Source organism: Trachymyrmex cornetzi, unplaced genomic scaffold (assembly GCF_001594075.2).
Source record: "Trachymyrmex cornetzi isolate Tcor2-1 unplaced genomic scaffold, Tcor1.1 scaffold358, whole genome shotgun sequence".
Classification (NCBI taxonomy): domain Eukaryota; kingdom Metazoa; phylum Arthropoda; class Insecta; order Hymenoptera; family Formicidae; genus Trachymyrmex; species Trachymyrmex cornetzi.
Window position 1 is genome coordinate 362,109 of NW_017298300.1, and position 12,118 is coordinate 374,226.

The window sequence follows — 12,118 nt, forward strand, 5'->3', positions numbered from 1 at the left end:
TATAAAATCGTAGATATTTATGATTACATATATGTATACATTAGCGAATTAGAAATTATTTATGGAATGGTTATATTGTGATATGTACTCTTGTTAACTTTTTTACAAAGGACTATTTTATAAATGTGCTATAATACACAAATCGTCACTAAGAATACGCATGCGTGTGTATTTTATATTTTTTAAGTATCCGACAAACATGTAAAGATATAACATAGATACATATTAATTAATAGTGTCCTATTAGTTACATTCTAATTAGATCTCAAAATTCTAACAATCATCTTAGATGTGAGACCACATATGTGTGTGCAATAAAGAAAACATATTACGGTGAAGCATTTAATTTTTTGCGGTATTGTAGACTGTAATTACAATTAATTGCTACAACTACTCTGTTTTATTTAAAGAAATTACGATGAAACTGGAATGTTGAATTTTATATATTATCCGTATAACGCATAATTTACATATATTATTTTCGATTGTTTTAATATAATTAAATATTATACAAATTATACAATTGTATTATACAAACTGTACTACAAATGTAATAAAAATATCAAATATATCAGAGATGAATAAGTCTGTACAATTAAATAATCTAATAATTAAGAAGCAGAAGGTACATTTTCATCGTACTCCCCCCTAAAACACATAACATTCTTGTCAGTTTCGTGGACTTTTACTTCATATAACAATTCGGGATTGAACATGTGCTTTTTTAACTCATTGAAAATATATATAGCAACATTCTCAGTCGTTGAAACCATTTTATGGAAGTAGTCCACTTGTTTGTCTATATTTTTGTGATCCATCTTGTCCATTAACACCTTTTGCATGCAGTCCTTTAAATCTTCCAAATTCATGACCATTCCTGTTAACGGATTCACAGGTCCGCGTACGGTTACTTCCACTAAAAGTTAAATTAATTTTATCCCGATTTCATGCGTAAGATTTCGTGCATTAAAAAATTTAACATTAAACATTCAAAAGTTGAAAGAATTCGAAAACAATGATGTCCAACCTCTTAGCAAGAACGTTATCTTTCTCTTACGGTCTTCAAAATTTATGTATTAAATGATTCTAATTAAATTAGATCTTCTAAATGTCAAAGCTTCCGCCAGGAAAAGAAAAAAAATTAATTCGACGAAAAAATATGGTCCTACGGTATTTTTTTCAGATATATTTAAGACTGATCTTGTTGTGTTTCCCTAGTATGTGTATGATGTAAACAACGAAGTGATAAACTGATAATACACATTACCATTGTAATTGTGACCATGACCCCAAACATTGTTGCACTTTCCATATATTACTTCATTCTCGTCCTCGCTCAGGAATGGGCTAAAATTATAAGTTATGTTTTACAATAAGGAGACACGATTCGAGATGATTTCTGATGATCCATTAGAGAAGAACAATAGAAGTAATCATTCAGTAACTAAGAACATGACAGGACAACAAATATGTATATAATATTAGTCTGAATAAGTGAGACATTGTATGAATCTTATAATTTATAATGACAATTTGTATGAAATTGCGAAACATTACATAATGACGCTAGGATGTTTGTGTGTATTTAAATTCTATTAATATTGATAATGATCTGATGAACAGATCGAAACGTTTATGATATCTGACTATATATAATTCATTTTAAATAATCGATATCGCTAATATTATCTTGCGCACGTGGAATAAACCATTTATATTGTATTTTTGTTTGCTAAAATTATAAATTCTTTAAATCGGTACGGTGTTCTGAACAAAATCTTCCTTTGATCAATTCAAAGAATTGATTTTTTTTCTCTAAAAAAGAGCTTAATATATGTTCATGTAATTATATATATAATTTTTTTCGTGTGTAAAAATAAGTTTTTTTAGCTTTTAACAATAGACATGAAGATCGAGAATTAAATTTTTCTCATTCGACAAAACGAACTATTGTAGAATGTAAATATATCGAAATTCGAAGACCGATTAGTGTCTAATTATCTTTTAAATGATTGAAAAAGATTAATTCTTTGCAAGAATGACTTCCTGGAATTTAATGAGAACAAGTTCTTTGTTAATGATTTCAAGTTATTTGATTTTAAGATATAATGTATCGCATAATATTCCGGGAAATCGTATGCTCGCAATGAACAAGAAGCGTTCTCTCTCCCTGAGAATGATTCCTCGATCAGTAGATCGTGAAATTTATAAGTGTTCGTTAGATCAAAAATCCGTTCTATTCACCAACTCGATTCACGCACCTGTTCAAACGATGACAGCAGGATATCTGTGCCTTCCGAGTCAAATAAGCGATCGGCCTTCTTTCACGATTTGGAATCTCCATTCTTCAATTAACGGGAACACGCAGACACAAAGCTCAAGAATATGTTGTAAATAATGAAAAAAATGTTCCTTCCGATGGATGTAAGGCGATGACCGCAACAGCTGGAAATCGACATAATTATTAGAATAATCAGAGATTTCTATGAATAATTGTCCAACAAAGAACACAGTATATAACGATGAATCAGAAATTTATTTTAGACAGCTAAGCCTGTGGAAAATAGATTCTACAAAGTGCCTGCTGCAAATTATGTCGGCAAAATATACCAGTAAAAATATAACAAAATCTTGCCAGCGGAATATGATAGCAGATTTACTGTGAAAGCTGAACAAAATCTCTGCTATTTTTTAACCATTTTTTAATATTAAATAATGTCAAATTAAAAAACCATATATATATATGTATATCACATATATATATATATAAAATATATGATATATACGTCAATTTTTAATTTGCAGTTCTTTTAATTAAACGTTTTTAGTATTTTATGGTTTTAGATATATGTACATTTCTTATAAAAAATCGCAGAAAATATTACGAACGCTTAATTATGCCAGTATTAAGCATTAAATGCTAAATATAAGATATTCGTAAAATCGACATTAAATTGGTAGAGCCGAAGTTATCATAATCCTATATTGATATATTGTGTACGGTATTGCTTGTGGATATCGAGAAGCAAAACGTCGACAAAAAATATTATTTATGTCCCTCGATGACGAGGTTAGTAAAGTTCTAGCAATATTTCTTTCAAATTTTGATATGGAACAATATTTACAAATAGATCTTTGACGTCGATGTAATGTTCGATTTCGAAAGCAAAATATCTCTTCTGCTAGCATGGTTGTTTTCGTCTATTTTTACAATTGTTGAACAGTTCAATCGTGAAGACACACACATCTTTTTAATTGTTCTGATAGATTTTCTTGTTGCCGAGAGCATGAACCTACAGGATATAGAAAAATATTATATCAATCTAGACTATGAAGAATTGAAGAGTAAAAAAAGTGTAAGTACTTAGATCTTACGTATATACAAACAGATTGCCAATAAACCGCAAAATTTGCCGTTGAAAATGGAAATTTTTTGGCTAAAGAAAAAAATCTTATCACTCTTGTCAAAAATGAGAGAAAAGAATCTAATCACAATCTTGTTATAATGTCTCTTTACGTCCATTTTCAGAAAGCATCGATGGAAATATATGCTATGTGCAAGGAGATAAAATTAAAGGATAAAACTTTTGCAGATAGGTAAAAACATTAAATTGACATTTAAGCCCGTATTCATAGTCAGGCCTTATATTTAAGGCTTCCTTAAATTTATCTTCAGATACTCTACGAATTATTTCATGGGCTGAGCATCTAAAAATAAATTTAAGGAAACCTTAAGTCTGACTATGAATTAGTTGGGCATTAATCTTATCGCGAGCGATACGATAAAAGTTACAGCTAAAAGTAAAAGTCATCTATCTTTGTTTCTGTCATCTTTAATTCCTTTTTACAATTGTAGATTCGAAAAGACAGTACTAATATTAGAGAACCATATGCCTCTTTTCAAATCTATTTGTAATCACACAGATGTACCTGAAGCTATTGTAACATATATAAATTATTACAGGATAAACATATATAAACCTATTACAGCAGGTAATATCGTATCTGTAATTGTAAAAATACTTCATTAATATGCTCATTTCTTAACATTTTACTTCGTTTATAAATAAGAATACATTGTGCTTGTTTCTTAATTTTGTTGTTTTTTTTTTTTAGAAAAGGTTAAACAAGAAATTATTTGGACATTAATACTGACACTTCTTAACTTTTGCGCAAGGGATGACGTACAATATTTTTTGGAAACTTGCATCATGTAATTATCTAATTGAAATTCATTCTATTATTAAATACTCTTATTAAATATATTAATCAATCTAATTAATTTTCTTTTTGTGTTAAAATTATTGTGAATATTATTACACACGTGTTATGTTTTATAGAGAGAGCATTTCAAAAGTCTTTATACATTATTTTATAAATTTTATTGCAAAAATAGCTCTAATATATAATCAACGATTTTTCTCTTGTTCTATGCTTTATATTTTATTTTAAAAATTAAATGAATTTTGAATTAAAAAATATATATCTTAAGACTTTCGAAATAGTTTGATATTATTTTATATTTTAGCACAAATTCGTTGGCAGATAATAATCTATATAATAAGTATAAAGAGCTACTTTCATGTAAGAGAAACAGATTTAAGATTTAATTTTAAAATATATTTTCGCCTCTCTCTAATGAAATTTTTTTTAATTTTATATATAGATCAGACCATTGAAATAATACTCCTAGACGATTCGGATTTATATGCAGTTATTAAATATTTAAAGATATCGGAAAACTCTCGAAACTTAAGTAAAATATGGGTATTAGAATCAATAAAATGCAATTTTTTGTCACTTGTGTATAAAACTTTTAGCAATTTCACTGATGTTATTCGTGTATTTAAATCTAAGCAAGAATTACTTACACCTCCTATATCTTATGAAATAAACGTAACATCCATATGGTCTGAAGATATTGCGGCTGCAAAAAATTTAGCAGCATCCTTAGATGTATGCATATTTAAATTGTTTAGCACAGTATTATCAAATTGTTTTCAAACGTTAATGAATTTTTCTTTTTAACAGAGAAATATTGTCCTCATAAATACGCTGGATATCTATGAGACGATGATAGTTATGCCCTATATAGAAATATTCAAGATTCCACTGTGTAATCTCGATTTTAATGAAGAACATTGCATAGTAAACATGATAAAGCCAATATGTTCGAAAAAAAGGCCTGTACCCGCAAAACCGATTTATAATTACATGTTTTATGACGGAACATGGCAAAAGCCTGTACAAAATACTTATTGGTTACATAATAACACTAATATACTAAGGGCGAGTGCAACAAAGTATATATATCTTGCCTAATTTTAACCAATAAATTTTAAATTTAAGAAATTCAATAATGATTTCTAACAAATTTTCAATTTCTATATTATTCTAGAGAAGATATAAGCAGATGTTTTTTATCAGCTAAAAAAGGGTTCAAAATCTGGAGTGAGCTGTCCACTGAATCCAGAACGCAAATATTATCCAAGTTCGTGTTTTTACTAGAACACATTAGGTACCTCAAATTAATAAAATTATTATATCTCTTGTGCATACTTTATATCTTATCTTTTTACTGTTTCCTTTTTTTTTTAATTTTTAGTAAACCCGAATTGTCGGAAATAGTATTAAAATGGATACAATTTCCACACTGGTATAAGAATTCATTGCAGCCTCAAAGTGGACGATCCTTGGTGACAAGAATCCGTAAACCGAAAGGTGTTATCACGCTTATGGAGAAAAGAGAAACAAATCTGTTTCGCAAATTGACACAGAGTTTAATAATCGGCAATTCCGCCGTCGTGATATGTACCGCAAACTCGTGCAATATAATACGATATTGCGACTTGTTTTTGTTATCTGGGATACCTCCAGGCGTTATAAATGTGTTGACGTGCGAGAACATAAAGCCCTTAAATGAATTATGCCATGACGCCCGTGACTTGAACGAAATTTATTATCAATTTACCCTAAGCAAGCAAGTTGCAACCATGATTTAGAAATTTTATTGATCCTATACAGCATAAATTTCATTTCAGTAATATTGTAATAACATTGCAACGTTTCAGCGATATTGCAAACATTGCAGAAATGTTGCAACAAGCTTCTGTGCAGTATGCATTGTTAGAAATGTAACCACGAGCTTCCTTTACATGTAAATAAAGCTCGTGGTTATGAACGAAATTCAAAGTAATGAATTATTTAACTGAAAATTAAGTTACAGTAGTTACTTAAGGCCCAGTTTCACAACTCACGGTTAACTCTTAACCGAGGTTCAACTTATTTGTCACCTTTTTCCAATTCTAGAATTGAAAAGAGATAATGAATAAGTTGAACTTCGGTTAAAAGTTAACCGTCAGTTGTAAAACTGGGCCTATAAATGTAATAAATGTAATAAACGTGTACATTACATTTATTAAATTTAATGTATTTTTCACAAAGTTTTATGATAAGTACATTAAATTTCCTAAATTTTAATGAAAAATACAGTAAATGTTATGTACATGTACACAAATATACTTTTTAGTTATAAATACATTAAATTTAATGTAATATCATGAAATTAATTTCAAATTGTGTAACTTAATTAAAAATTAATGAAATTTAAGAATAGTGTGGATCGTATTTGACACCTGTGACGAAGCTGTCAAAATGTTGATAAATACTCGAATAAACAGATTCCTTATACATTCGATTTAATTTTGAGACTATACTTATAATATTTTATATATATTGTGGAATATATGTACATCGATACCTTTATGTATGCAAAGATGATTTTTATCACTCATCAGAAATTTTTTTAAAATAAAGATTTGCGATTGTATATATTTGCAATATTGTACATACTTCCAATCGACGTAAAAAAAGATTATGCGTCGGGATTAATAGGCCTTCTACAATAAGCCGCAAGTCAGAAGTTCTAAGCGATCTTAATAAGTCATAATCGGTGAAGTTGGCCAATAGCCAACTTGAACGACTTGGTTAAGACTGGTTAAGACTTCTGACGTTCTGACTTGCGGCTTATTGTAGAAGGCCTATTAGAATCATTGTTTGTGCTCCAATATTATGTTTAATATTTCACGCGCATGAACAGAAATGTTCCCTTTCCCCTTACACCCTTATGGGATTATCCAATCCTCTACATTCGTAAATATATTCGAAACGTTAAAAAAAATCGAACCTGTTAAAATGTATCCACCTGTAGACACATGTAGACGCATGACGCATTCACGTCAGTTTCACATGACGTTTTTTGCTTTGAATCTAACCTAATCTAACTTAATCCGCTCTCCGCTCCGCACAGCTCCGCTCCGCAGTCTGGCTGTCCGCACTCTCGGCACTCTCCGCATCGTAGAAATTCGGAGCATTTCAGAGCATTTGAGAGTTTTTTGTAGCTTCACCGTATTGAACCTCCAGCAGTGTTCTAGCATCTAAAATTCAGAGTACAATTAGACGTTGGAAAAGGAAAAAAATTAAAGGTATAGATATAGTTTTGCTACGGAAAACAAACTTATCAGATTAGTTTTGAATATTTGAACGTTTCAATTTTTCTTCTCTTTCTCTAATGTTTATAAATATATATATATATATAATCTTATTATAATTATATATGTCACATTTCAAATGTTGAAACAATTTCGCATTTATAAGGAATAAACCTAAAGTTGACCGCATGGGGCTTTTAACGTGTTTTAACGCAAGCTCGCGTGCCATTGGCTCGGCATAACGAGCAGTGAGCTTGTCGACCAATTATAGCCGAGAGTCTCGAAACGGCGGCCTAGCAGGCTAGCTATGGTTATCTCTCGGGAGTTCTCTCCAGTTCTCTCGACGTTCTCGTGTTCTCGAATGTGATTGACGGATTCGCTTGCCGCTTGAGCCGAGGGAGGTCGCAGGTCTTTTTTGTTTGTCTCTCACAACGATGGAAGCTTGCGGTGTGACTGGTGTGAGTTTACTCGGATCTGCTCGGATCTGCTCGTCCGCCCGCCACTGTTCGTCGTGTGTGCTGAGTAAATTCACGTTCGAGGCTGAGGACGTCAATTTTATCCCTTTTTTCCCCCCTTTCTCTTATTTTTTTGCGCTGGATTTCGCTACCCTTCGCGCAAATTCTTGACTGCGATACGAAACGGTAACTCTGGTCGAGAGTAACGTCAGTCGCTTTGGTGTTACGCACTGGTAACGCCCTGTAAACATCCGCAGGTATTAGTCACTCGATGGAGCTGGCGATATGAGAACTGTCTAAAGGATTGTGACAGATAGAGAAATATTCTTTTGACGGGATACGTAACTCTTCCGAGATCGAGATGGACAGCAAAGGAAGGAAAATCATCGTCTGTGACAATGGTACCGGGGTAAGAGGCCGCTCGTCTTCCATTTCTCTCGCGCAAGGCGAGAGGCCTTCATTCTTAATCTCTTAATTAAGAGAGGATACACTGAATTAGACACGCGCTTCAAAACGATCGGATACTCTTGCATATTTCCGGCACCGATGCAGTTTTTCATTGCAGTTTGTCAAGTGCGGATACGCCGGCGCAAACTTCCCGGCCCACATTTTCCCATCTATAGTTGGACGACCAATAATCAGAGCTGTCAACAAAATAGGCGATATCGACGTCAAGGTATGTAGGTACTTACGTTTGTTGCTTCAGGCTCGTGCGCGAGCTTGTATGTAAGGACACAGGGCCAGTAACTGCATTTTTATTTTATCTCGATACAAATGCCCTACTATTTGATGTTCGATTTACTGATATTGATGATTATCATACCATTGATACTCGATCATTTAATTTATCATAAAAGTTAACGTACGTAAAGCAAATGATACAACAGTTACATTTATAAATGTAAAGCGAATCTCGATTTCGACTGTAATCAATTTATGGAATTGTACGAAAGATGAAAAGTATATATTTACGAAAAGCTCTAAGACCTAAGAGATGTAATTTTTTGTGTATTGTTCAAGTTGTATATAAATATCTATGATATTTTAAGCTTTAAATCGCTTGAGCGTGTTTATCAATTTTTAGACGATTAATAAGAACAATTGTATTTTCAGCAAGAATATTGCGTTCGTGTAAGTCTATTATATAGTATTACATCGTGTGCTCTCCCTGCCCCCTAGCGCTTAAGTCCGACTGAAAATAATTATGTGCTTGTCCACTGATGTAAATAAAACAGTTTGAGAGGCTAATGACGTTTACTAACCAAAAGGGAATATGTATTTGAAATGTAAGATGAACATTATTCATTTAATTATTCAATGAATTTATTAACAATTTCTTGGAGCTATAATATTATCGTTAAGTGAGTGATTTTATATTGTACTCAGTAAATGTGTTCGTTATATTGGATACAATGTTTTTCTTGCGAGAGATCTTACAAATCTTTTATCGACAAATATGTCTGTTTTAACAAAGCAAGATGTGTCTCTACTAATATGTTTCTTAGAATAATGTCGTTTACCTGCAATTGTGTTGGTACTTATGTACATGCTATACTCTTCCTATAATTATCTAATATATTTGTGTGCTTACATTTGCTCTCGTAGGATGTGCTTAACATGCCTGTAAGTTTATTGTACTTTTTTGATGCTATATACATCCTTTACATCAGTGTTTTAATGAAGAAGAATTTTTTTTTTTCGACTGTAGGTGTGGGAGTAGTATCATATAATCCGGCAAACTTTTTCCAAAGTGCTTAGGTATACACATTTGGAAACTAATTTAACACAGAATACTTTCCTGATACAAATTCCATAATCTGAGTTTCACAAAAGTAACATACTATGTTACGATTACTGTGCCAACTATATATTCTTAATCTTAGTATATAAAAGGATGATTTCATAAATATTTATCTGTGATATCTGATCTAATCTAATACCAAATTTCATGTACTAGGAATTACTTTCATTTTCTTTCTATCACATGTAATACAAAGTTTTGTTATACACTTTTTGGATATTTACGTAGCTAGTATTTAAATATTTAGAATTGTTATACTATAAATATACTTACTATATAATAAAATAGTAATATCGCGCCTCACAATGAAATCAACGTAGTACATCTTAATGATACATTCAGAGGTTTGATAATCATATTATTGTCTCACAGGACTTAATGGTTGGCGATGAAGCAAGTAAACTTCGTTCTATGTTAGAGATAAGTTATCCAATGCAAAATGGGATTGTTAGGTATGTTTATATCTCAGATCAGATATTTTGTTTGGTGAATCTCGTTGTAATATAATTAATGTTTAACAGAAACTGGGAAGACATGTGTCACGTATGGGATTACACCTTTGGCAAGGAGAAAATGAATATTAACCCTAAAGAATGTAAAATTCTGTTAACCGAGCCACCAATGAATCCTATCACGAACAGAGAAAAGATGATAGAGGTAACATTGTGCAATCCAAAGAAAGTTAAATTGAAGTTATGCGAATAGAAATCTTAATGAATTGATATTATTTCAGGTGATGTTTGAGAAGTACGGTTTCGCTGGGACGTATATTGCGATTCAGGCAGTACTGACGCTATACGCTCAAGGATTGATCAGCGGTGTCGTTGTGGATTCCGGTGATGGTGTTACGCACATTTGTCCCGTGTTCGAAGAGTATGCTTTGCCACATTTGACCAGACGGTTAGACATAGCCGGACGCGATATTACGATGTACCTAATTAAATTACTGCTACTCCGCGGTTATGCTTTCAATCATTCGGCTGATTTTGAAACTGTTCGAATGTTGAAGGAGAAATTATGTTACATCGGTTACAACATAGAAACGGAAGAGAAGTTGGCTCTTGAAACCACTGTATTGGTGGAGTCCTATACTGTAAGTAAAATATCATGTAATATCATTTTATTAATATTTGAAACGATTTAAATTAAATTGTGCAAATTATTTTATATAACATTTTCAGCTTCCTGATGGTCGTGTTATCAAAGTAGGCGGTGAAAGATTTGCAGCACCAGAAGCGCTTTTTCAGCCTCATTTGATTAACGTCGAAGCGCAAGGAATAGCCGAGCTGGTCTTTAGCACAATTCAAGCAGCTGATATCGATATCAGAAGCGAACTGTACAAGCACATCGTTCTTAGCGGAGGTAGTACAATGTATCCAGGGCTTCCATCGAGGCTTGAACGAGAAATTAAGCAACTTTATCTTCAAAGAGTATTAAAGAATGATACCACTAAATTGAATGTAAGTATGTCATATGATTAACAATACACAGAGTGTGTATATATGTGTGTACTGCAAATGTTTATGATATGTAAATATTTTTGTAGAAATTTAAGATAAAAATTGAAGACTCACCTCGACGTAAAGACATGGTTTTCATGGGTGGTGCTGTATTAGCGGAAATAACGAAAGATCGAGATTCCGTATGGATAACACGGGAGGAGTATGAAGAGAAGGGTCTTAGTGTACTAAAGAAATTAGGTTCCTACGAATCATAAAGAAAGTCATACACACAAATATAGGCTACAAAATTTTTAACGAGCAATCAAGTGTTTTTTACACTTAAAAAAAAAACGTTCTTAACTTTAGTTAGACTTGCGCAGTTTTGTAATTTGTTATATAATTGTAAAAAAGTACTTTAAACCAAGTATTTTAAAAGATTTACTAGCTGTTTGATACTAAACTCTAGTAAACTCATGTATTTTTTGGTTATTAAATGTGATATAATTTCAAATAAGATACGACAAAGATAAAAGGTTTTGAAGAAGATACAGTCAAATATCGTGATTTCGGTAAAACATTAAATGTGAACATTAAGTATTAATCTAATGAAATTAAATTCGCGACTTGTATTTCAGATTCGTTTAAAATATTTTATCAGTCAGATATAAAACAATGTTGCATTTAATATGTATTTATACAGCTCTCAGGTAAATATTCAACATATCGATTAATTTTTATTGTTACTTACGTGTTACCTAATGAAAACTTCATTCCTGTTTTCCTGTATTTGTCAAACTTTTCTTTAAAAAGTGTAAATATAATTGAAATTGTAAAAATGATTTTGTTCAATGTAAAACTATCTGCCTTTCTATTATAGTAATATGTAAAAATTTTCAAAATGGCCGTGTGACTATATTTGAAGTCCATTTC

At 31.6% G+C, this 12,118-nt stretch overlaps 3 protein-coding genes across 9 annotated transcripts; 2 read left to right on the plus strand and 1 right to left on the minus strand.

Annotated features, from left to right (window-relative positions):
- Positions 1–591: 591 nt before the first annotated feature.
- On the minus strand, positions 592–7,450 carry purple (6-pyruvoyl tetrahydrobiopterin synthase purple). Of its 4 annotated transcripts, XM_018511014.1 has the most exons (5): positions 7,187–7,267; positions 3,126–3,293; positions 2,262–2,445; positions 1,268–1,347; positions 592–916 (listed from the first exon to the last, which is right to left on the minus strand). In XM_018511014.1, the coding sequence occupies exons 3-5, from the start codon at positions 2,342–2,344 to the stop codon at positions 612–614; spliced, it is 468 nt and encodes a 155-aa protein (XP_018366516.1). In that variant the 5' UTR covers positions 2,345–2,445; positions 3,126–3,293; positions 7,187–7,267; the 3' UTR covers positions 592–611. The 4 variants fall into 4 exon arrangements, with proteins under 4 accessions (XP_018366516.1, XP_018366517.1, XP_018366514.1 ...); XM_018511015.1 differs by lacking the exons at positions 3,126–3,293; positions 7,187–7,267 and adding an exon at positions 7,275–7,450; XM_018511012.1 differs by lacking the exon at positions 3,126–3,293 and having other exon boundaries at positions 7,187–7,268.
- Positions 3,288–6,057, plus strand: LOC108763338 (uncharacterized). Its single transcript, XM_018510843.1, has 8 exons — positions 3,288–3,356; positions 3,753–3,993; positions 4,117–4,213; positions 4,529–4,584; positions 4,667–4,956; positions 5,032–5,303; positions 5,399–5,518; positions 5,606–6,057. Exons 1-8 carry the CDS (start codon positions 3,288–3,290, stop codon positions 6,000–6,002), a joined length of 1,542 nt encoding a protein of 513 aa, XP_018366345.1. The 3' UTR covers positions 6,003–6,057.
- Positions 7,451–7,830: 380 nt separating the features above from the next.
- Positions 7,831–11,786, plus strand: Arp2 (Actin-related protein 2). 4 transcript variants are annotated; one of them, XM_018511008.1, is made up of 10 exons: positions 7,831–8,131; positions 8,203–8,354; positions 8,511–8,621; positions 9,059–9,076; positions 9,551–9,568; positions 10,119–10,198; positions 10,268–10,403; positions 10,480–10,839; positions 10,928–11,206; positions 11,293–11,786. In XM_018511008.1, the coding sequence occupies exons 2-10, from the start codon at positions 8,307–8,309 to the stop codon at positions 11,461–11,463; spliced, it is 1,221 nt and encodes a 406-aa protein (XP_018366510.1). In that variant the 5' UTR covers positions 7,831–8,131; positions 8,203–8,306; the 3' UTR covers positions 11,464–11,786. The 4 variants fall into 4 exon arrangements, with proteins under 4 accessions (XP_018366510.1, XP_018366511.1, XP_018366512.1 ...); XM_018511009.1 differs by lacking the exon at positions 9,551–9,568 and having other exon boundaries at positions 7,832–8,354; positions 11,293–11,785; XM_018511010.1 differs by lacking the exon at positions 9,059–9,076 and having other exon boundaries at positions 7,832–8,354; positions 11,293–11,785.
- Positions 11,787–12,118: the final 332 nt, after the last annotated feature.

Coding starts and splice junctions, on each gene's coding strand:
- purple (XM_018511015.1), bottom strand. CDS start 2,344: ATGGAGATTCCAAATCGTGAAAGAAGGCCGATCGCTTATTTGACTCGG. Junction 1,348..2,261: donor TGCTGTCATCGTTTGAACAG/GTGCGTGAATCG, acceptor TTATAATTTTAG/CCCATTCCTGAGCGAGGACG. Junction 917..1,267: donor TCATGGTCACAATTACAATG/GTAATGTGTATT, acceptor TTTAACTTTTAG/TGGAAGTAACCGTACGCGGA.
- LOC108763338 (XM_018510843.1), top strand. CDS start 3,288: ATGAACCTACAGGATATAGAAAAATATTATATCAATCTAGACTATGAA. Junction 4,214..4,528: donor TTTTTGGAAACTTGCATCAT/GTAATTATCTAA, acceptor TTTATATTTTAG/CACAAATTCGTTGGCAGATA. Junction 4,585..4,666: donor GTATAAAGAGCTACTTTCAT/GTAAGAGAAACA, acceptor TTTTATATATAG/ATCAGACCATTGAAATAATA.
- Arp2 (XM_018511008.1), top strand. CDS start 8,307: ATGGACAGCAAAGGAAGGAAAATCATCGTCTGTGACAATGGTACCGGG. Junction 8,355..8,510: donor TCTGTGACAATGGTACCGGG/GTAAGAGGCCGC, acceptor TTTTCATTGCAG/TTTGTCAAGTGCGGATACGC. Junction 11,207..11,292: donor ATGATACCACTAAATTGAAT/GTAAGTATGTCA, acceptor ATATTTTTGTAG/AAATTTAAGATAAAAATTGA.